At 36.2% G+C, this 24373-nt stretch overlaps 1 protein-coding gene across 1 annotated transcript; it reads left to right on the top strand.

The window, feature by feature from the left end:
- Window positions 1-24373, top strand: VPS36 (vacuolar protein sorting 36 homolog (S. cerevisiae)). The gene is made up of 14 exons (XM_012649119.1): window positions 1-131; window positions 7356-7424; window positions 9063-9133; window positions 11530-11644; window positions 12719-12808; window positions 13532-13618; window positions 17302-17334; window positions 17453-17530; window positions 18164-18298; window positions 19979-20044; window positions 22099-22163; window positions 22772-22856; window positions 23803-23879; window positions 23972-24373. The coding sequence occupies exons 1-14, from the start codon at window positions 36-38 to the stop codon at window positions 24063-24065; spliced, it is 1161 nt and encodes a 386-aa protein (XP_012504573.1). The 5' UTR covers window positions 1-35; the 3' UTR covers window positions 24066-24373.

Below are 24373 nucleotides of genomic sequence, written 5' to 3'. Positions count from 1 at the left end.
GCGGGTGAGCGGTGGAGGCCGGCCTGGCGGCGGCCATGGACCGCTTCGTGTGGACCAGCGGCCTCCTGGAAATCAACGAGACCCTGGTGATCCAGCAGCGCGGGGTGCGCATCTACGACGGCGAGGAGAAGGTAGGGCAGCACCCCGCCCCCCGGCCGGCCCTCCCGAGGGGCTGGCGGAAGCGGAAGGGGCTCTGGTGGGCGCGTGTCCCGGCTCGGCCCGGCCTCGCTTTGGGCCCTCAGCTCCGGGGCCGGCCTCTGTGTGCCGAGCGTCGCGCTCGGTCCCCTCCCCGCCGGCCGGTCGCCAGTGGCCTGGGGCGCCCGGGCGTCTCCCCCGCGCCGTCCGCGCCCGCTGAGCCTACCGCGACGTGCCCAACTTTGGAGCGGTTCCCAGCAGGCGCGGATTGGGGCCACTTCCCTCCGCACCCCGAAATTCTGAAGGGGACACAGCCGGGGTGCGCCTGGGAGAAGGCTTGCTGTCCGTCTGCAGGCGGCGGGGTGGCGATAAGGACAGCTGAGTTTTTTGGCGTGGTTTCAGAACCTTTAATGACACTGGCTCTCAGGCGCAATCACTGGGACAGCCCAGTTCCGCCTTTTTGTTGGGAACGAGCTGTGTTTCTGCGTTCCCTGACCCTGCGGTAGCTTTGGCCTGACCTTATGGGAGTCGGAGGGATTGTCTGGCTGCTCTGGGATAAGAGATGAGATTGCTTTGAAAGGATTTCCGAAAGAGGTAGCTGTGTCTTCCTCATTGGAATGTCCTTGCCTTATTCTCTGGGGGTTTTTTGGTTGTTTCTTTTTTTGGTAATTTCTTTAAAAAGGAGTTTTGAGCGTGTTTTGTAAAGTGATGTGTTACAGTAGGCCACGCCTTGTAAGACAAGCACAAATCTTAGGAGATGGGTTTGCAAATTGAGAAGTATGAAATGTAAACGTTTTGTGGATACTTGGTGAAAGTACAAAATATCCATCTTGGATTGAAATGGGTAAACTGGAATTAGAAAAAATTTAAAACTCATTTACCCACAAGCATTTTTAGTTTCCAGAAGTTTTTACTTATTACCTCTGCTTCCTTGCCGTTTTGTTAAGGAACTTCCCTCTGTATACATTTCCTGGTCCGTGCTTACAGCTACCTGGAGGCACAGGTGGCATTGGATCGGGTCCCCTGACTCTCTTGGGGGCATTTCCCATGCCTCTATTATTGAATCAAGGTGTTTCCTTAAATAATTTGCTTGAACTTACTTCATTGAATGCCTTAACACTTTTATTACCTTGATCTCAAATTGGGTCTTGAATCTTTTTTTTTTTGAGACAAGTTCTTGCTCTGTCGCCCAGGCTAGAGTGCAATGGTGTCATCATTGCTCACTGCAGCCTCAAACTCCTGGGCTCAAGCCATCCTCCTGCCTCAGCCTCCGAAGTAGCTGGGACTACAGGCATGTGCCACCACACCCAGTTAATTTTTTAATTTTTTTTGTAGATCCAGGATATCTCTCTGTTGCCCAGGCTGGGTCTTGCATCTTTTGATTGGTGCAACAAACTAATTTTTTTTTCTTTCTTATGAAGTTTATATCTTTGGAACTGTTTTAAATGGGAAGTTTAGTTGACCTCCCCTCCCTCAGCTGGTTTGATTTTGCCCCCACTCTGAGAGGAACTAAACATCAACAATGACAGATCTGTCCTCAAAGATTCCACCAATACTGCTCCCTGGAAGTCATGCTTTTGCAGAGCATGGCACTCTATTGTTCCATGGAACTCCAACATATAGATTAGGAACACCTTTGCTGGCAGACAACATAGCTATGATATAGACCAGTGCTTTAACCCCTAAGCTATGGAGCCAGCTATGATGTATTTAAAACAATGTAAAATCACAACCATTAACCAACAAATTCTACTTTTTCCTTTAAAACTTTTGCTGCTTGTTTTATCAGACAAGTATATAGATGTCAGAGGCTTAAGAAAAAAATCATGGGAAAAAATTAGCCCCTTTGATCTAGTCAAAAATTCTTAAGTTTCCTAAAAGCTTGAAATTGGAGTGGAGCTCTAAGAGCTCCTCCTCACCACTGTGCCCAGGGCAGGTCCTACAAAATTCCCAGCTCGCTGAGCTGTCTGCAGCTACTTGGTTCCTGGACTGAGTGAGGCCAGACTGATTCCTGGGGGAAGGTGCTGTGTCCTGGCTTCCTCCATCTGCTAGGTGGCTTCCAGAGTTCGTGTGGTGCTGGAGACTCTAGGAGGCTGCACGTCAGCCTCCAGACCTGATTGAGTTAGTCTCCCATTCAGAATCCCTCACTGGCATGCTCAATCTGGGGACTGCAGTCCAGACTGATCAGCCTTCATAGCAGCCTCCACAGGTTCCCCAGGCAAGCGTGCACATGGCTGTCTTCTAGACCAGTTAGATGCTCCTGGAGGGTGGAGAGTGTGCCTTACTCGTCCTTGTATCTTCTGGGTTGTTGTGGATGTGAGACACATTTGAAAAAACCCGAATAATTAAAATGCCTACTGTGTGCCAGGAGCTGTATATATGATCTCATTTAATCCTCTCAACAGAAATGTGAGGTATTTTACTGAATGAGAAAATAATGCTCAGAGATACAGTGACTTGCCTAAGATCCACAGAGGGAGATAGTATTTAAATCTCCATCGCGCGGACTCCCAAAGCCTGTGCTTTGTTGCTGGTGCTCAGCACTTCAAATATAGTGGTCACCAGTGCCACTCTTGATGAAATGCTAAATATAGCTAATCCTCCTGAGGATAAGAAAACTGAGACCCACCGTTGAACATTAAGAAAACTGTGAGCTGTCCAAGGTCGCACAACCAGTAATGGTGGAGCTAGAAATCCAAACCAGATCAATGGACTGTGCTCTTTCCAGTGCCCAAGTGCCTCTCATGAATAAATGAATGTTTGCTTGTTTATACAGGCACGGTTTTCATGGCCCCATGATGACGGGATAATGTGTTGTTTTCTTAAGTAAGGTAGACAGGTCATTTGTTTGAATTCACAGACGCTTCCATAGCTTCAGCTAACTTAAAAAATAATGTAAGAAGGTTAGTAATGTGTAAAGTGTCGAGTTGGCACCATATACCAGAAGATTTAGAAAATGCTTATTCTCTTCCAGCTAACTATTTCACTTTTAGGAATTTACCCCTGGGAAATAATCAGAGGTGCATAAAGATATTGCGTATAAGAATGCTTATCTCAGCATTCTTATATATTATATCTAATATTATTATGTATAGGGGAAAATTGGAAGTAATCTGAATGTCCACCATAGAAATTGGTAATTATTAATAAATTATGGCATGCCCTAATTAGCATGAGGAATTGCTAAAGATAGGCTGCTAACTATATTTTATAACTGTTTATAGTTATAAAACTATAAATATTTTGTTTAAAGATTATGCATGTATGTGTGTATATAGAAACACACACTCTTGCTGCTGTGATTATGAGTGATTTCATTTTCTTTTTCAGACTTTTCTTTAAATATTTTCCAGATTTTTAACAATGAACATGTATTACTTTTACAACAGAAAAAAATGTAAATAAAAAAACATGGTGAGAGCTTTTCAGTGAGTGCCTTAGATCAACTTTTAAGTAGTTAAAATTATTCTAGCTCTGAGTAGTAGAAGCAAACCAGCCTAAACTTGTTTATCAGCTTTAGATCATAATCCGTTGAAATCCCTGAAGGAAACTATTACCCAATTTCTTCACTTAGAGTAGCAACATTTTACATTTGCACATTGTTAATTGATGTAGCTATGGAACATATTCTGGCCTGAGCTTTAAATTAACATCCATATGCTTGGATTTCAATAAGAGAAAATGCAAAGTTTCTTAATTGGAACTATCATGTTCTAAAACAGCATCATGTACTCTCAAGTTAATAAAGTATTTGCTTTTGGAAAAGGGAAGTTTACTCACTGGCAAAAAAGAGATTTAAAAAATATCTTAAACTCAGTTATTTGGTTTTGCATAAATGAGATTAACCAAAACATTTGAAGCCAGACTGTATCAAGTGCTATGAGTACCTACGTTTTGCTTCTGATTCAGAGGAAAACATGGAACTCACAGGGTCTCTTCTCTGATGTGTTGAAGCGTCTTAGTAGAACAGTCTTTCACAAAGTGTACTTAGACTAAATGGTTCTTTGGGCCTCTTATCCTTAAAGTTGATAAACCATATCAGTATTTAATACTTAATAATATTAAAATATTAATAATACAGTCAGACCTTACTCTTAGAAAACACTTTTTAAAAATATATGTCTAAAAGTGTGTTGGTTATTTATTAAACAAAGATTTGTTTGACACATGTTCCTGTGTGTACTTGCTTTAACAAAAAATAATATATACATTTCAGAATTACATGAAGTTATATATGCTTGTGACAAATTTCTTCTTATTTTATTAGATAATAAAGTTGTTAAATATGGATAAGCCAAAAGAAGAAACTTGAAATAATCAGGAATCCTACTCCCCCTAAACAATTACCTTTGACATAGTCTTGGTGTGCGTAATTATGCTATATATACTGTTTTGAAACTTCGATTTTTCCTACTGTATATTAATATCATGAGCCTCTTGTATTGTCAACTGCACACATACTTTATGATTATTTTTATTTAAGAATGATATATAATAATACTCCAGTTGGTTATTTACTTGACAAACATTTTTAACCACATTATTTTAAACTCAAAAGAATTTCATTATTATTTTTAATAAACTGGACCCTCACTCAATTGCTTTCCTTAGAGTTTGTGTTGTAAATGGGACCAGTCTTGTAACTTTTAAAATAACTGAATATTCCTGGAAAGGATACAAGCAAGTCCTACTTACTGCAAATTCTACTCTCTGGTAATTAGAGTTAATAGAAACTTCTGATATATTTCATGCTTTTAACAGAAATGAAGGGGTTTAATTCATTAATCTCTTGGATTCCAACTCTAAAGTTTGCTTATTTATGTAATTTTCAGGACATCATAACAAATCATGAGAGTTAAAAGATTTGGTTCTGAAGACCTAGCTGGCATTTTTTTGTGACTGTATTGTAGTTTTAAAAAACATTCTTAAATTTATAGTTTGAATAGGTGATACAGTTCCCAAACCCCAAAGAGTATATCTTAGCTCAGCCGTTAGGACAAATGCTCTAGCCTGGACAGCTTAAAAAACAGGCATTTATTTCTCATAGTCTTGGAGGCTGGGAAGTCCAAGATCAAAGCTGCAGATTTGGTTCTTGGTGAGGGGCCTCTTCCTGGCTTGCAGATGGCTGCCATTTCTCTGTGTGCTCACATGGTCTTTTCTCAGTGCGTGCTAATGGAGGGAAAGCCTTCATGCCTCTTCCTCTTCTTATGAGGATACTAATCCCATCATGAGGACCCCACCTCACTACCTCATCTAAACCTGATCACCTCCCAAAAGCCCCATCTCCAAATGCCATCACATTGGAGGTCTAGGCTTCAACATATGAATTTAAGGGGGGACACTAACATACAGTCCATAATGGAGTATAAAATCTTCCCATGCTTGCCTCTTCATCATCCAGTTCTTCCTCAGAGGCCACTAGTGAGAAAGCTATGTATCTGTGTCATATGTAGGTATTTGTGTGAAATATATTGTTTTTTCCTTTTTAAAATATAAATTTGTAATATGCTCTGCATACTGTTCTGAACCTGCTTTTTTCAGCTAATAATGTATCTGGAGAATATACCATATTTCATCAATTCTAAGCATACTTTTTTCCTCCCCACATTTTAACAATTTTGAAATCAGGAAATCACTGGTATCTCAGAGTTTATCAAATACAGTATAAATACATAAAGATTCTCCATACTCTTTTTAATGACTGCCCAGTAATCCAGGGCATGGGTGTACATTTCGCTGTTGATGGACATTTGAATTGGTTCCTGTCTTTAGCTTTTACAAACAGCAATGAATAACCCAGTACTATATCATCTTGCATGTGTGAATTTATCTTTGGGATAAATTCCTGGAAGTGCCAAGTACCCTTGGTTCAAAGGATGTGTGTATTTGTAATTTTGATAGATATTAACAAATAGCCCTCTACAGAATTTGTCCCTTCAACAATGGATAAGAATGCCTGTTTTCCCAGCCTCACCAGCACAATGTTATCAAACTTTTGGACCTCTGCCAATCTTGTAGATGAAAAGGGGTATCTTAATGTTCTCTTAATTGGTTTTCTCTTACTGTTAGGGAGGTCAGACATCTATTAACGTGTTTGAATCAACTGTAGTTCCTTTTCTGTGAGCTTTCTGTGCATAGTCTTTGTCCATTTCTCTAGTGGATTATAGGCTGTTTTCTCACTGATTTGTGAGAGTGCTTTATATATTAAGGAAATTAGCCCTTTATTGCTGATGTAAGTTGCATTTATTTTTCTCCGTCTGCCATCTATCTTTTGTCTTTGACCTTGGTGGGTTTTGCCATGAAAAATTTGTATATGATGTGTGGAGTTGAATTTATCAGTGTTTTCCTCTAACACTAATGGGTGTAATGCCTTCTTAGAAAGGCCTTCTCCATTCTGAGATCATTTAAAAAAATTCTCTCATGATTTTTTCTAGTGCTTTTATAATTTTTTCCTTTTTCTTTTTTTTACTCAAATATTTGATCCATCTAGATTCATTTTGGTGCAATATGTTAGGTATAAATCCAACTTTGTGGTTTTTTTTTTTCCTACCTGGCAACGCAGTTGTCCCAGGGCCATTGATTGAGTCTTCATGCATATTTATTTTTGTATGTGTTTGTGTCTATTTCTGGATATTCTTCTTATTAAAAAAAGTTATATGAGTATTATACATGAATTCATGCTCTAGTGAAGTGTAGAGTTAAAAACAGGCTCTTTGCTTCCCTTCTACCCATTCTCTCACACTTTCTCTGAGATAATAATTGTTAACAGATAAGTGTGTGTTCCTTTTAGACCTTTTTCTACTATTCATGTGTGTATATGCACACATATACACACACAGCATGTATGATATGCTCTAAATTGCTCTTTTTTCTACTAATTTGATGTCTTAGACTTCTGTAATAGTCTATACAGTTCTACCTCATCATTCTTTCTGACCTCTGCATGGATTGTATACTATGAATTTATTATACTTTATTTTAGCACTCCTCTATTGTTACACATCTCGGTTGTTTGCACTTTTTTCCTAATTCTATCAAGGCTATATATATAGCTTATGAAGTATGTAGCATTGCTTCTCTTTGATTGGTGATAAGCCTGTTCTAAAAGTAAAATGTCTACTTATATGATTGGCTTAGTATTGTAAAATTCATGAGGATGAAAATCTGGAACACATTGAGTGACATGTTGTTAATATTTTATGATGATCTTATCTTTTTAGATAAAATTCGATGCTGGGACACTTCTTCTTAGTACACATCGACTGATTTGGAGAGATCATAAAAATCATGTAAGATACAGTTTTTTGCATCTGTTGTAGGTTTGTTTGTTTATTTACTTATACAGACAGAGTCTCACTATGTTGCCTAGGCTGGAGTGCAGTGGCTATCCATAGATACAATAATAGGGCGATATATCCTTGAACTCCTGGGCTCAAGTGATCCTCCTGCCTAAGCCTCCTGAGTAGCTGGAACTATAGGTGTGGGCCACTGTGCCTGGTTCTGATGTAGATTTTAAATCACTGAAATTTTTCATTCTTTTTTCTTTTTTGGCAAAACCATAAGTGGATGTAATAAATTTTCCTTTTCAAAATATCAGAAAGTGTGTCCCATACGATTTCTCTGAATGGAGTGCAGAGATAGGAGTTAGGGTGTTGTCCCTTATTCAGCTCCAGAAAAGTCTGTGTAGTTACTGGATGGGGAATCATGGAGACTCCTGTTTTGCAAATGCCAGTCAAATCCTACTCCATACCTGAATGTCACATGTGTACAGAGGAATAATTCTCTCATCAGTTATGAGAGGTCTTTAAAAAGGGCTCCTATGTCCTTAAAACTACTGCTTCTCCCATGTTGTTGTTGAGAATCAGGGGGATAGGTCTGCCATGAAGTGCGTACTTTTACCCAGTTATTGAGATATTGCTAGGTATTACTGCTTCTAAGTCAGCAAGAAGAGAAGTCCCTCCCCCCCAATTCTTTTAGGAAGAGAAAGTTTTATGTATATAGAGCTGATATCTTTATTCTGAAGAGCTTCTACTAACAAGTATATATACATTAATTTCAGTGTTGCTGGTTAGATAGCTATCTCATCTATGTTTTTATTTCCCTAATTGCTCCCCCTTCATGAAATTTTAATACCACAAATAAACTATTAATATATACTATACTGTGGCCCTTGAAGGTATGTTAACCATTGCAGTATCTGACCTTTTTGCTCCCCAGGAACTAATTTTTGTCCCCTAAGTCTGATATTGCCACTGTTGATAATGTATGCCTGTTAATGTTGTCTAATTCTTTTAAAAGTAATGTATATTCAGGAAAGAAATCTTTTGGGGAAGGATGGGGTGGGTGTGTTGGTTATTAAACTTAAACTATATGTTGATTAATTAATCTTAGTATCATTTTTGATTATCATATAAAAAGACCAATTTGGAGAAATCCTTAGACCTATTACATGCTGTTCATGTATAATAGTTTTTAAAATTAAATGTGCTAATAAAGGGAAACTACTTCAATATTTTCTATTCAAAACTAATTTTATTTGTGTTTATGGATGAAATATGGAAAATTATGAAGAAGATGAAAAATCACCTATATTCCTTAAAATTGTTTTGATGAAGGTTTAATTTTTTGCTTTCCATATAAGAAAATATTACATGTAAAAAGTTTTCATACAAATATTTCTCTTAGAACATGCACCTAATATAAAAACAAAGGTAGTTACAGCTGCTTTTAAACCTCTTATGTTCTTCTATATAGCAAAATGCCACCAGCATATTGTTTTTATTTAATCTTTTCTTAAGTTCATTAAAGGAATAAAATAATATCATTTTTCATTATTTTCATTATTAGGGTATATGACACTCTAAAGCTATAAAACAAGGATTTCTGACAAGTGTTATGGATCTTGTTTTCTATTCATTTCCTCCTAGGAGTGCTGCATGGCCATTCCTCTTTCCCAAATCGTGTTGATTGAAGAACAGGCAGCTGGAATTGGAAAGAGGTGAGGTCTATATCATACAGTCTTTATTCACAAAAAATATTTCCTGTCCTGCTGTTTTGGTCAGAAGGTCCGCTAAGGTGTGGTCCTACCTCAGACTTATTGATGTATAAAGTCATTCTTAAAGCATGAATAAAGTATAAAGGTTTGCTATAATATCCTTGTATCATTGTACATGGCACATAATAAAGAACTGCGGCCCAGCTATCATTGTATATATTTCCACAGACACTTTGTTTTCATGTCTGTATACCTGTCATTTCATACTTAGAATCAGAAATAACCCATCTGAGAAAAATAACTGACTTTGCTCCTGTTTCTAGCTGGTCATTAAGTTTGTTTCTTAAGTTCAACTTGTTCAGATATCAGGATTAAATAGTATAATAGTTATTGTGCATAATGGGACATTTGTAAGAAGAATAGGAGGTACAATGAACAATTAGAACAGGGTAATGAGCATAAATGGGACTGTCCCAGGCAAACCAGGAGATGTGGCCACCCTGGTGTAAAGGTATAAGTTCAAATATTCCTGTTTACTCAAATGTACCAAAAACTTGGCATTATATTTTAAGTACATGTAATTGAGGAGACTTATGAACAAATATTTTTGGCATGGAATTTTTTTTTCTTGTGTAGGCTCATCTTTAGGTTTAGCATAATTAGAGAGTTCAACAAAGGTTAAACAATGTTGAACTTCACTGGACATGCAATGTATGCCTTAATCAAAATGTTATAGCTACCATAAAATATTGCTTATTTGACATAAGAGAAACTAACAAATTTTGAATAGATTAATAAGCCATAGATTTTTAAGAGTGGATTGCTCCTATAATGTATATTTTCCCCCTTGTCATTTTTCTCCCGCTTACCAAGTTCTGGAAAGTAAACTTTAAGGTTGTTCCAGATCATTTGCATTCTCCTCTGTTGTGTTCCAAGGAAACCTGAACTCTGTAACAAAAATATTTAAAATATTTGCCTTCATATTAGTGGTCTTATTTTTTAAACATTTCCAGTGAGGACGAATTCAGTAATATGCCAAGTTAACGTTTCTCCAATATTCTCTTTAGTTCCCAGCCCCTCAAAGAGTTATCATATTGCGTTGATTTAAAAATGTGTATTTTTTGACCTTTTAATGTCTGTGAACTCAACATCTTTCATTTCATAGATTTTAAATTTGATGAAATATAGTGAATGACTCAATAAAAGAATATATGAAAAATATGGCATTAATTTCTTATGCTTACTTTGGAATTTTTAAACTTTATTTGTATCATAGTCTCTTAGCTTTTCATTGGGTGTCCTTTGACAGAATCTAATAGTAGGGTTGAGGTTTTTTAGTTTCAAAGATTGTGAAATGCTTTTGCTCAGCCACCCTATCATAACTGTTACAGTTTTGTTGCTCTACTTAAAAGTTTATTTCAGACAGTGCTATGACTCTGCTCATGCAGGTTATTTGTTCACTTCACTTAAAGATGTTCACCACAAGGGAATAGAAGAGTGCTCACAAGGGTGGCCCCAGGTCACTAACCAGAGGATTCATTAAGTAGAGGAGGCCCAACACCAGGTTTTTCAGTTTTATAGTGGTATGTAGGCAACCATATGGGCACACAGAAAAGTAAAATTGAGTAACAGATGTGTACCTATAATGTGATCATAGAGAAAAAGCTCTAAGATAGGTGTCCAGGATATTTTGACTATGAGTTTTTAGTTTCCCTAATCTTTATAGAAGAGTGCTTATTGAGCAGGTTAGATAAAAAGAGGAAAACAGACTTACAAAGCTGAACAAATATAGTGATATTTTTAATAGCATAGAAGATAATCATAGTCATAAAGATAATGGTAGTTTGTGTTCCTAGAGCAGCAGTATTTGAGAATTGTTTTTGTTATTGGGTATCTTTCTACATCATACTGTTGATTGAGTGGCATTTTCCAACAAATGACGCTGTAAAATGTTAGTTTTGGATGGAGTTTTAATAAAATATCAGCTGGCCAGTTTTACAGATAAGTTTTCACATTTTGTTTTCAAATTGAGTTAGGTAGTATGCTTTGGCAGTAATATAGGTCCCCTTATAACCTTTGGGGATGATTGTAGAATGAAAACCCTCATCATAAACTACTCAGAATTTTGCAAATTTATTTGGCACATATTTTCTAAACAACATTTTAATTTAATCTATAGAGTTAGTAACTTCATACTTTTTGGTTCATAGCTTAAGAGCTATTTTTAAAAGCTTCATTAATAGTGAATTAATACAAACTTTAAAAAAGGATGCTTTTCAGGGTATTCTTTGTTTCTGTATGAATTTTTTAAGAGTGATTTGAGATATATTAAAAATTACAAAAATAGAATTAGTGATTTTTTAAGGCAATTAAATACATTATATTTGCTCTTTCTTCAGTGCCAAAATAGTGGTTCATCTTCACACAGCTCCTCCCAACAAAGAACCTGGCCCATTCCAGAGTAGTAGGAACTCCTACATCAAACTCTCCTTCAAAGAACATGGCCAGATTGAGGTAAGTTTCTACATGAATAAAATTGTGCTAGAAAGGGGTGTGTGCGTATTTTTCTTGTGATTTGTTAATACAATGGAAGGCATTATTATACAATATACCAGGTTTCACCATGTTTTTACAATAAAATTTTTATTATATCTTAAGACTTTTCAGAAAATGGAGAATATAAAGTTTAGGTTCAGTGGGATTGGAAAGCAGGATGTGGTCACAGAGAGGGAGCAGAGATTGGAAATATGCTAAATCATGCTATTAAATATTTGGCTACAAGTAAAATTTTCAATGGTATTGTTAGATGAAAGGGACAGAGTATAAATGCCGTGAAATGTTAAACTACCTCAGTATCTGAAAGTTTGGTGAACTTAAATCAAGCAGTTTATCTTAACTCCATATAATTCTAGTCACTAAAGTACTTATTCTTCAGTGTAATATATTAATAATATTTTATATGTTCTGATTAATAAGTTGCTATACATCTATTCTTAATAGAAGTGTGTTTTTATTCTCCCCATCAATATAATAAATTATATATGTTTTGTTTTCTATAGTACCTCACCCAGTGTTTTTCACACAGTAGTCACTAAACAAATATGAGTGACTGACTGAGTCATTCTCACTGTAGTTGAAAAATATATTTGCTTTTTTATGGGCATGGGCATGTTTTGGCCCTACATTTTGGCTTCAGATTTTAACTAGACAAATTATTCTCTACTTCCTTCATGGAAAATAGTGGTATGTTTTTCCTGGTACTGTTTGTTTCACTGTAGATTGAAAACAATCCACATATACAGGATTGTTTAAAGCAAGTCTGTTTATTTCATTGTCACTCATCTCTTTGTTGAGAATAGTCCACTTTCTATAGAAGGTCAGTTCCTTCTTTTTTTTTTTTTCCTTTGTGCTTTCTGAAGTTGATCCAAGAAAAGAACTTCCTCTGATTTCCTTTGATGTCTCTGAGAATTCTAGGCTTGTTGCAAATGACCAAACAGACCTTTAAACTAAAGAAATGTTAAGTAATGATTTGTGTGAGGATGCCACAACCTGAGTGACTCGTTTAAAATGTGTATATTTGCATAACAGTTTTACAGGCGTTTATCAGAGGAAATGACACAGAGAAGATGGGAGAATGTGCCAGTTTCCCAGTCATTGCAAACACATAGAGGATCCCAGGTATTTTTTAAACTGTTTGCTCATCCATATTTTCAACTCTGTACTTACATCTTCAGTAAGAAAAAGATTGTGATTATAGAACTTGTCAAAAACAAAATACTGTAATGGTATTCTGATAAAAAATTTATTTTCACAGCACCTAATTTAGTGCTTTGAAGATGGTAGACACTTAGTAATATAAATGACTACTTACCAGAGCAATTTCAAAGGTGGTAGAAGTTAGATTTTACTCATTGCATTCTGTTCTTCATAATTAGTGTGGCATTTGAGAAAATAAACAGTACAGCTAGGTGATATTTTCCAGGCTAGTCTAAATTAATCACCAAGTATAGAGGCACTTAAATGCGTGAAAGTAACTTGGATAATAACTGTTAAGTACCAGAATTTTTAACTATGATTTTCTGTAAATTTGAGGCCCTATTAAGTATGTGATGCATAATACCTTGCCAAAGAACAAAAAAACCCAGAAAATTTAATTTACATCTAAAATGCAAAATAAATATGCCATTTATTATATATTTGGTTTTTCTTTAATGATTTGAAGATCATTACATATAGCAAAAACCAAACAAATGTTTTCAAAGGAAGCTAGATGTAATTGTATGCCGTTTTTCTTTGGTTCTTTGTGAGTCCTTTCCCGCCATTGAAAACACAATGGAGTGAGTTACAAAAGATTTTGTTTCCTTCCTATTTTGTGTGTTTTATTTTCTACTTTTTTTCTAGCCAGGAAGAATAAGGGCTGTAGGAATCGTGGGTATTGAAAGGAAACTGGAAGAAAAAAGAAAAGAAACTGACAAAAACATTTCTGAGGTAACTCTTAAACAAGTTCTGGTTCACCATCTTTTTCAGCCATTTGCGTCTATTCATTTGGATACATCTGTGACTAATTTCGTTGTATAATTTGGAGTATATTTATTAATAGTTTTCCTGAAGCTACATAGCCTCTTATTCCCTTTAACAAATCTACCTTGGGTTGGCAGAGTTTAACTGAAACACGTTTTAAAAGTTTTTTCTAAAAAGAAATAAAAAACACAAATTTGTTTTTTGTTAGAAAACATCAGAATGTTGTGTGTAAATTTTAAAGTCTAGATGGAATTGATCGGAGGATATTCCTAATGAGCTCAAGGTCCTCTGTATCATTATTTTGGAAGTTTGGCTAAGCTAGTTGAGAGAAAAATGGTGTTCTGTGGCCTCTGTCCCTGGCCAGACACCACAGTTTTATGCTTATGACCACTTGGGCACCAGACACGGTAAGAATGGCTCAAACCAGTCAGCCCACCACTTCCACAAGGAGACAACCCTGAGCATGTACATTACAGTGTTTCCAAGGGCTCATCATATATGAGAAAATTCAAGTGACAGGGAAAGAACTCTAGTTAAGAAAACTAGTTATGCATTAAATTCTGTAATTAGTTAATACATCTAACCATATCATTGGTTTTTCCATGTTTATATAAAAATGGTCTTGAATTTTTATGAAATGATGCTATAAAGTAGTTCTTTAGTTTTTTATGATAGCTTGTAAGGTAAATTCCACAGTCACTATCTCCTCTGAATCCTTCGTTTTTATGTTGTGATTTTGAGAAATTCAGAAACTATGCTGCCACAGTCACCATCTCCTCAGAGTCCTCTATTCCCATAAAATTCCACCATTTTAGCATTAGAAGGGTTCTTATTATCCAGAGAAGGTATTTGTCTCAGAACAAATGACTATATTTGGAACCAGGCAGATGAGAACACAGGTCTCCTGGTTTGCAGGTAGTTTGCAGGTGCTGACAATATGCAGGGTCGCCACCCAGAAGATGCTGTTTCTGTCCTTTTTCAGCAACGCCCATTGTCATCGTCTTTGTTTTGCCACTTTCAGAGATGGCATGGAGCAGTGAACTAATTTTGCATTATTTGTATTCCTTTTTTTGATTGCTGCCATAATAACTTAGTGTTATATTCAAAATAATGTTTTTCTTGGCCGGGCGCGGTGGCTCACGCCTGTAATCCTAGCACTCTGGGAGGCCGAGGCGGGCGGATTGTTTGAGCTCAGGGGTTTGAGACCAGCCTGAGCAAGAGCGAGACCCCGTCTCTACCAAAAATAGAAAGAAATTAATTGGACAGCTAAAAATATATAGAAAAAATTAGCCGGGCATGGTGGCGCATGCCTATAGTCCCAGCTACTCGGGAGGCTGAGGCAGTAGGATCACCTGAGCCCAGGAGTTTGAGGTTGCTGTGAGCTAGGGCCATGGCACTCTAGCCCGGGCAACAAAGTGAGACTCTGTCTCAAAAAAAAAAAAAAATAAAACAATGTTTTTCTTAATTTATGAAATAAGTTATTCTATTTCTGCCTAATTTTCATTGAGTCCCATAGCTCAGAGGATTCTACCCAAGCATTGTGTTCTATCACGCAGATCATTGATTTATTCCTCAGGAAATCATTCTCTCTACTCTGTGCCAGGCCCTACATCAGAGGCTGTGGATACTGTGTTGAGGCACCAGACATAGTTAGGCAAAGAGGCATTGTCTACCATGGGAGAATTTCCTGGTGAAGAGAAAGTACAGGCTGCAGCATGACATACAACATGGCCTCTAACTTCTGTTGGCATCATGATGGGAAGGCTTGTTAGCAGCAGGAATGTGGAAGTCAAAGCCTGAAAGATGAGCAGGTGCTAGCAGATAACCAGCAGGGATAAGAGGGATCCAGGTAGGGGGAATGCAATATGCAAAGGCACAGAATCAGGAGTCACTGAAACAGAAAATTCAAGAATATATTAATAATCACCGAAACTAATAACCAAAGTAATGACTGAAAGTCACTAAGTAATAATGCTGTAACTCACCTTAAGAAGGTACCTTATGGTTTTAAAACAGATGCCATTTTTCTCAAAATTGTAGTGGCAATTTGACTATGGGTGTGGTGGAGGGATAGAAGGTTCTATAAACTGACAGATAAAATAATAGAATGGGTATATGCATCTATTTTGCTTTAATTTTTATTGTAGGTAGTTTTTCCACCCGGTTTTTGATAGTTGGCTAATTCCAAATTTTAGAATAATAATAGAAATAAAAGTAAGGAAGCTTTTATTTGTGTTTTATAATTACTTAAAATATTTTATAGACAATTCTTTCGAGGTACTAAAATATTTGCTATATTTTTATTGCCTATTTATAAGCAATAAGGGCTAATTTATGTATTCTATGTGGACTTTATTATTTTAGCATTTTTTCTGCAAAAATATAATACAATGAATAAAATTATTTACCACGTAAAATTTTAATAAGTGTTGTCTTATTAGTTTTCTTTACACAGGTAAAAGAAATCTATTAATATTTTATATATCCAAAGTAAAATGTTCATGTGTTTTATTTTTGAAAACTAGGTTGGTGTGTGATTTGCCCTTCATTTAAATGTTAGAATTGACTTAGTTTCAGAGATGGTGCCCAGAGTTTCTCACAAAGGGTTTCCTGCATCTGCTGGCTCTTGCTGATAAGAAGCCAATGTTTAAGCCTTTTGTTTATCTGAGGAAATTCCTGTTAGGTGTGTGCACATTCCCCTTTGTTTTCAGTAATAGCCTCAGTGAGTGGGCCATACCAATTCACAACACACTATTCTTCTGGCAAAATCCTTTGCAGGTGGGGAATACTTTCCTGCAGATGGTCATAAGCAGATCAGAGCCACCACTATATATCAGAACACTGTGCAGACTGATTTTTCAGTTTATGACAAGTTGCTTATTTGGTTTTTAAAAATAACATCTGTGCACATTAACTAGATAAGATATTCTGCACTGGCAGTATATTTTCAGTAACTTGAAATAATTTATTAGAAATATGTCTGATTAAGTTTGCAAGGGCCTTTGAAGTGGATACTTGCTGTAGCAAATTAAACAATTGATGGATTTTATTTAGATTCGTTTTGGTGGTATTTGAAAGTTTTTCTTTTGTGATAGCCACCACATCTGAAGCTACAGGTATAATGTGTTTAATATCCAGAGGCTGAGGCTTACTGTTTCAGTTAAATCACATCTGCTTTAATATAAGCCAAAATTATTGTGCCTAAAGAAGTATTCCTGCAGCTGCGTATTGCCATTTTTAACCAGGAAAGCTTTGCAGTACCTTTGATTCTTGATTTCCTATCAGGAAATGATTTTAGGAAAAACCAGTGACAGATTTTCTTACTTGTGTGAAATAACAGTAAATAAAATTTTCTGAACTATTAGTTGTGTCACCTTTTGATTGTTTAATCAATGATAATTTTCTCTTTGAAAACCTGAAGTTGTGTTTTTTTTTGCAGTTTGTTTTGGAAACTTTATGGCTTCTTAGCTAAACTGAAATTTTAGAATAAGGTAGATTGATTACTTATATAAATATTTTATTAATAAATTAGTATTTGTAAGAAAATTTCATAAATTTTTATCATAGGGAAAAATAGAAGGTGCTTCATTGCTTTGAAATATTTTAAATTCTTTAGACAGATTCCAACAAAAACTCATTTTTCATTCCAGGCCTTTGAAGACCTCAGCAAGCTAATGATCAAGGTATATATCATTTACATCTATTAAATTCATACCGATTATGATACTGTTTCGAAAATATATTTTATTAGCAGACACTTTGGGAACTATTTGTTTTCAGTCTTTACTTTTCATTTGACAGGCTAAGGAAATGGTGGAGTTATCAAAATCAATTGCTAATAAAATTAAAGACAAACAAGGTGACATCACAGAAGATGAGGTAAATAGGTTGCTTTTCTAAGGCATTAGAAACTAGATTACACAAATAATGCAATGAGGTTTTTGTGATTTACCAATTTGCTTTCTTAATGTAGTGTTTTATTTCTTTTAGGACTTTAGGGGGTATGTGAATGCGCTAAAGAAAAAGTCAGCCATAAAAATTTTGTTGGGATTAAGGGTTATTTCCATGCCTTTTTTTGGAGTGTAGAAAACAGAGATACTGAGATGTGTAAGGAATGGCTGTTTTATACATATCCTTAAGTTTGATGCCTGTTTCATGAAATTTGTCTGCAGTCTGGTAATAGCCATTTTCCTTCCTAAGTTTTCAGTTGTATCATTTGGTTAGCATTAAATACAGCATAGTTGTTATCTAAGTCTCCTCTCCCACCAGCCATGTGAAGTGAATGGAGTATGAGAGACCTGGATAGAAGAAGGAAGGAGAACAATTAGATTTATGCAGGGAACTACTAGAAATCTGTTCCCTTATAGTTCACAGCTTAGAAACACAGTTGAAGAAAAGAGTATACATAGAAATAATTGACTGGGATTGAATTTATGGTGGAAGGATTTCAGTTATTGGGGTGGGGAGACTAATTCTGCATGTCTTTTTGTGCATTTTCTCCTCTCGTTATAGACCATCAGGTTTAAATCCTACTTGCTGAGCATGGGAATAGCTAACCCAGTTACCAGGGAAACCTATGGCTCGGGCACACAGTACCACATGCAGCTGGCCAAACAGCTGGCTGGAATATTGCAGGTGCCATTAGAGGTAAAAACCAAACCTAAGTGTTCTTTTAAAACTGTGTTAAATTATTCTGTCATCAGAAATGTTAACAAGAACATAACTCCTTTCATGATGTGGTTATTGTCAACTGACATGTTATTTTTGTCTTTCAGAAATATTAAATTAGTTCAGTATACTTAGGATTCTTTGTAATCTTCTAAATTGTTTCACTTTTCATCTTAGACATGTATAACTTTCTAAATCTATTTGATGTGAAGCTTTTCTTACTTTCAAAAGGAAATATATGTTTCTCTGTATAAATTTCCATATATCTAGTCTTTACTATATAATACTGTTAATGATTCCATAATACAGATTCATCTTGTAGTCTCATAGTATTCATGCAATCAGAAATTTATGCCAAAATAGAATAGCATAATGAATCCCCATGTGCCCATCATCCAGCTTCATCTGTAAACCAACCTCCACTCAAAATTATTTTAAAGCAAACCCTAGCCATCACATCACTTTATCTGTAAATATTTCAGTATATAACTACAATGATAAAGACTCCTTTAAACACAACTATAATCCCATTACACATCTAAAAAATTAAAAATAATTCCTTAGCCTCATTAAATACCTAGTTAGTGTTTACATTTTCTCGTACAGTCCGTCTGCTTAAATCAGGATACATTGCAGTTAGTCAACTTTTCTCTCAAGTTTGGTTTTTTTTTAATTCCACGGGTTTCTATTTCCCCTCTCTCTCTTACCTTCCACCACACAATGTATTTATTGGAGAAACAAATCGTTTATCCCATAAAGTGTGCTTCCCTATCCTATGTATTTCCTATAAACTAGTAGTTATAAATAAAGGGCCATTAGTTTTTTTTGCTGACAAGAATATTTTACAGAGGGCATTGTGCACATCCATCAGGAGGTGCATAAAGTCTGATTGTCTTTCTTCTGTGTGTATGTGATATTAGCAGCCACTGACAATCATTACCTAGAACTGTTACTTCATTAGGGGTTGCAAAATGGTGATATTCTTATTTAATTCTATGCTTTCTTCATTTATTAGCTGGAATAACTTAAAACATTTAAAGGTACTTTTTGAAACATGGTATTTTGAAACATGGAAAAGAGGGTCTCTACCCTCTTTTCATTTAAATAAATGTTAAAATAGTAATAATGACATTAAAGTCCAAATACTGAATTTGAAGTGCTTCATGGTATATGAATAGGTTCTCCTGTGTATAAATATAGTTTTTCAAAGCTTCTTAAGAAATTTTCTGATTTCTGATTTCCCTTTGATTATGATTTATGTTAAGAAATGGGCCAGGCGCGGTGGCTCACGCCTGTAATCCAAGCTCTCTGGGAGGCCGAGGCGGGCGGATTGTTTGAGCTCAGGAGTTCGAAACCAGCCTGAGCAAGAGTGAGACCCCGTCTCTACTAAAAATAGAAAGAAATTAATTGGACAACTAAAAATATATACAAAAAATTAGCCGGGCATGGTGGCGCATGCCTGTAGTCCCAGCTACTCGGGAGGCTGAGGCAGGAGGATCGCTTGAGCCCAGGAGTTTGAGGTTGCTGTGAGCTAGGCTGACACCACGGCACTCTAGCCAGGGCAACACAGTGAGACTCTGTCTCAAAAAAAAAAAAAAAGAAATGCTAACTAGTGCTAATGATAACATAATACTTTTAAAATTTTTCGTATTTTAACAGGAACGAGGGGGAATAATGTCACTGACGGAGGTGTACTGTTTAGTAAACCGAGCTCGAGGAATGGAAGTAAGAATAGAATATTTAGATATTCTTTTAACTAAACATAGACTTTCTTGATATAATACAAATTCCCCTACAATGAATACAATTTGAGGAAGGGTTGTGAATATCAAAGCTATTTTGAGAAGCAGTGTGGTGCAATGAAAAGAATACTGCTCTGGGATCTAGGAGGGTAGATTCTATTCCTGACTTGCTGTGTGACCTTGAGAAGCTTACTTATCCTCTCTGGGACTCAGTTTTTTTCTTTTTAAAATTTTATTTTTATTTATAATTACACATAATAATTGTACATTTTTATGGGGCACTGTGTGATATTTCAATGCAGATATACACTGTATAATGATTAAATCGGGTAATTAGGTTATCCATCACTTTAAACACTTATCATTTCTTTGTGGTGATAACATTCAAAATCCTCTCTTCTGACACTCTTGAAATATACACTGCATTGTTATCGTCTATAGTCTCCCTACTGTGTAATAGAGCACTAGAACTTACTCTTCCCACCTAACTCTAACTTTGTACACACTGACCAACCTCTCTCCATCCCTTCCTCCCTCCTACCCTCCCCATCTCTAGTAACCATTGTTCTACTCTCTTCTATGACATCAACTTTTTTAGATTCCACATATGAGTAAGATCATGTGATATTTGTCTTTGTCTGGCTTATTTCACTTAATATCCTCCAGGTTTGTCCATGTTGCTGCAAATGACAGGATTTCATTCTGTTTTATGGCTGAATAGTATTCCATTGTGTGTATATGCCACATTTTCTTTATCCCTTTACCTGTAGATGGGTACTTGGGTTGATTCCATATCTTGGCTATTATGAATAGCGCTGTTTAGGGACTCAGTTTTCTTACCTTTAAAATAAGGCTTTGGACTGAGTGATACCTTTCAGCTCTAATTGTCTCTGTCTTGTGATGAGTAAGGTTGTCCAGGAAGCCCTTTCTCTGCATTAGCTAACTCTTAAGTTAACTTGGTTGGATACAGATTGCCTGGTAGGTAACGCAGAGGGGACACTGCTCTGCCCCTTTGGTTATGTATCAGCAGTGGCTATTCTTCAGCTCTCGTTGCCCCTTCACATCCAGATATCCTTGGCCTCCAAGGTTCTGTCCAGGTATTCTTTGTGCCCCAGCAATCAAAGTCTTGTGGTGTTAGCAGTCACCTCCATGCGAATGACTCACCCCAGTCCCAGGAGTTAAGCCTCTGCTCTATGTTTTTATTTGAATAGTGATTATTACTGCCGTCAGTTAGTGCTTACTATCTGCTGGGCACTCTGCACATGTTACCTTATTTATCTTGCCACTAACTCAGTGATATAGCTACTTTTACTGTTCTCATGTAGGGGATAATTTGGGGATTATGAAATTGAGGCTTAGAAAGATGAAATAATTTGACAAGGTCCATACCCAAAGACAGTGGTTTGACAGGGATTTGGACCCAGGCTGGGCTGGCTCTGGAGCCATCCTGTTGGACTCAAAGCTGTACTTACCACCACTGTACTGTGCTGATTTGTTAAAGTTGCACTGTCTAAAAGGGTAGCCATTAGCTATTAATACCTCCCTACATGTGATGAATGTGAACTTGAAATGTAGTTAATCCAAATCGAGATGTGTTGTAAGTGTAAAATACACACCAGATTTACAAGACTTAGTACAAAATAAGGAAATGTTAAATATCTCATTAATAATTTTTTATATAGATTATATGTTGAATTGGTACTACGTTCAATCTATTGGGTAAATAAAATATACGTGTTAAAAATTTTAACCTGTTTCTTTTTAGTTTTTAAATGTGGCTACTATAAAATTTAAAATTATGTATGTGGCTTGCATTATATTTTTGGGGAGATAGCATTACTTTAATGAATACTTAGTTAATAGTTAAGTACTTGAATGAAAACGTAGTTAATCTGCTTTGCCTTGCAATGATTAAGTCACCTGACATCCTTGATAAGTGGTCATTTTTTGATTTCCTCTTCTGTTTTAGTGATCATTATAATTATATAGCATTACTTTATTAATTTGCAGTGTAAACTGGATTTTTTTCCCCATTAGCTGCTCTCACCAGAAGATTTAGTGAATGCCTGCAAGATGCTGGAAGCACTGAAATTACCTCTCAGGTAAAGGAATTTCTGCAGGCAGTTTGCCACCTGTAACCACGATTCTGCACAGGGTGGATAGGAAAACCCAGCCAAGGTTACCATCCCGAGTGCTGAGCCAAAGTGTTGCCCTCTTGAAATTATATTATCTGTGAGTAGAATTCACCTGGCCCCGCACGCATCTTCTGTTATCCTGGCTTTCATCTTTATCAGGGCCGGGCATGTTCTAACAGGGCTAGAAGGTAGACTCTTGTCCATTTAGGGGAAGGAAAAAGAATGTGGCTCCTCCTATGAGATCAGAATAACTAGCCCCTCTTCTCTTGGACATTTTGTGTTAGTGTCTGGAGATATTCAGCTGTGAATTTTATTTTCTTTATCCTCAGGTTACAAAAAAGGTAGCCAGACATTTTATTTAGGATATAGATTCTAGTTCATAATTTTATTATCTGTTTATTCATAAGCTTTTTAGTTATGCCATAGTTGCTTGTGTTGGATAGGTTTTAAATGTTGTTTTGTGTTAATCTTGCCTTCATTCCTGGGCATCAAAGAAAGTAACAAAGATGTGCTCCTCCTTAGCAGCTGAATACCCTAGATGATTCCTGCTTTGTTCTTGCATCTGTGGTTTTCAGGCTCCGAGTTTTTGACAGTGGCGTCATGGTGATCGAGCTTCAGTCCCACAAGGAAGAGGAAATGGTGGCCTCAGCCCTGGAGACAGTATGTGAAGCCGGTTTCCTCCAGTCTTTAGAGCTTGCCACCAAGACCCAAATGCTTAGCAACTTGAGAAACAGGATTTCCTTTTGCATTTAACTTTACTAAAAAGTAACATTCGCAGACCCAATTAAAAATGGCTTATCATTAACAATGAATCAGTATTAACCAGTCATACATTGAGAGCTTTTTGAAACTTTTTGACACTCTTAACATCTTATAAGTAAGGAAAATTAGAATTTAGTGAGGTGCTTTCTTGTCTATTGAAGCTCAGTGTTGAGAGCAGCTTTCTAACTTTGTTAATCAGAATATTAAACATAGTTGAACTTTTTCTTTCAGTAACACGTACTTAAACAGTATCATAAAACACAAGTTGTTTTGTGAAATAATTGCTTCAAAAAATGTGAAAAGCAACTGTAATTTAGATGGATTTTACTGGCCAAACTGCCAGTATTTCTCATTAGGATACTTGAAATAGTACTGTCTTCATAGCCTCTATGGTGAGCTATGTGAGTATAATTTGAATAACACATTTATTATAGTTCTCATTTTTAACTAGACAAAAACCCCAAGACTGGATATTTTTACCACATATTTTAAACTAAACTTATATATAAGTTCCTTTACTGGAGCATGTAATATACACTCAATTAGAATTTGTTATATGTTCCTTTTCAGACTATCAAATAGTTCATAGGCTTTATTTAGTACAGTGCCTTTGTTGCATTATAGAGGGCTTCGTCTTGATATATTAGCCTCTAGTATATCTGTTCTGGGTTCTTCAACTTTTGTAGGATTAAGCATTAAGATTTACTTCTATAGTGAATATTCTTTGGATTTTAGTAGAAAATTCAATAAATTATATTCTGCATATACTGGTATACATTCTGCTTACGGTTAGTACCTAGATTTCCTAAATTAATCACATTTTTTTCTGCTGTGTTTCTGTTAGGTTTCAGAAAAGGGATCCCTAACATCAGAAGAGTTTGCTAAGCTTGTGGGAATGTCTGTCCTCCTGGCCAAAGAAAGGTAAGTAAGATCCTTGCCCTTCATTTCAACATTATGTGTGTTTGTGTTTCTGCATGGACAGATAATTGTGTTTTTTTCCTTTTTTTTTTTAGGTTGCTGCTTGCAGAGAAGATGGGCCATCTTTGCCGAGATGACTCAGTGGAAGGCTTGCGTTTTTACCCAAATTTATTTATGACACAGAGCTAAGGGTTTTATATTTGAAATCCTTTTTGTCCATGTGCTTGCATCATGTAGAGGCTATATGACATTGAACTAAGAGACAAACCCTGATCACCTGAGAATTTATTGGAACTTCACAGTAGAATATAAAACTTTCTTAATTTCTCCCTAAATATTATGATCCAGGAAGCTTATTTAGGATACATATAGGAAAATACAGAAAAATGAATGCCAATATGAATTTAAACTCATGCCATAGCTGTGCAGAACCCTCAGAGTTTAACTTGAAATATGGTAGATTTTAACTTGATCCTCAAATCTAACCATTCTATAAA

The sequence above is a fragment of the Propithecus coquereli genome, unplaced genomic scaffold (assembly GCF_000956105.1).
Source record: "Propithecus coquereli isolate 6110/MARCELLA unplaced genomic scaffold, Pcoq_1.0 Scaffold11, whole genome shotgun sequence".
Lineage (NCBI taxonomy): Eukaryota > Metazoa > Chordata > Mammalia > Primates > Indriidae > Propithecus > Propithecus coquereli.
This window is presented reverse-complemented; position numbering and strand designations above follow the sequence as displayed.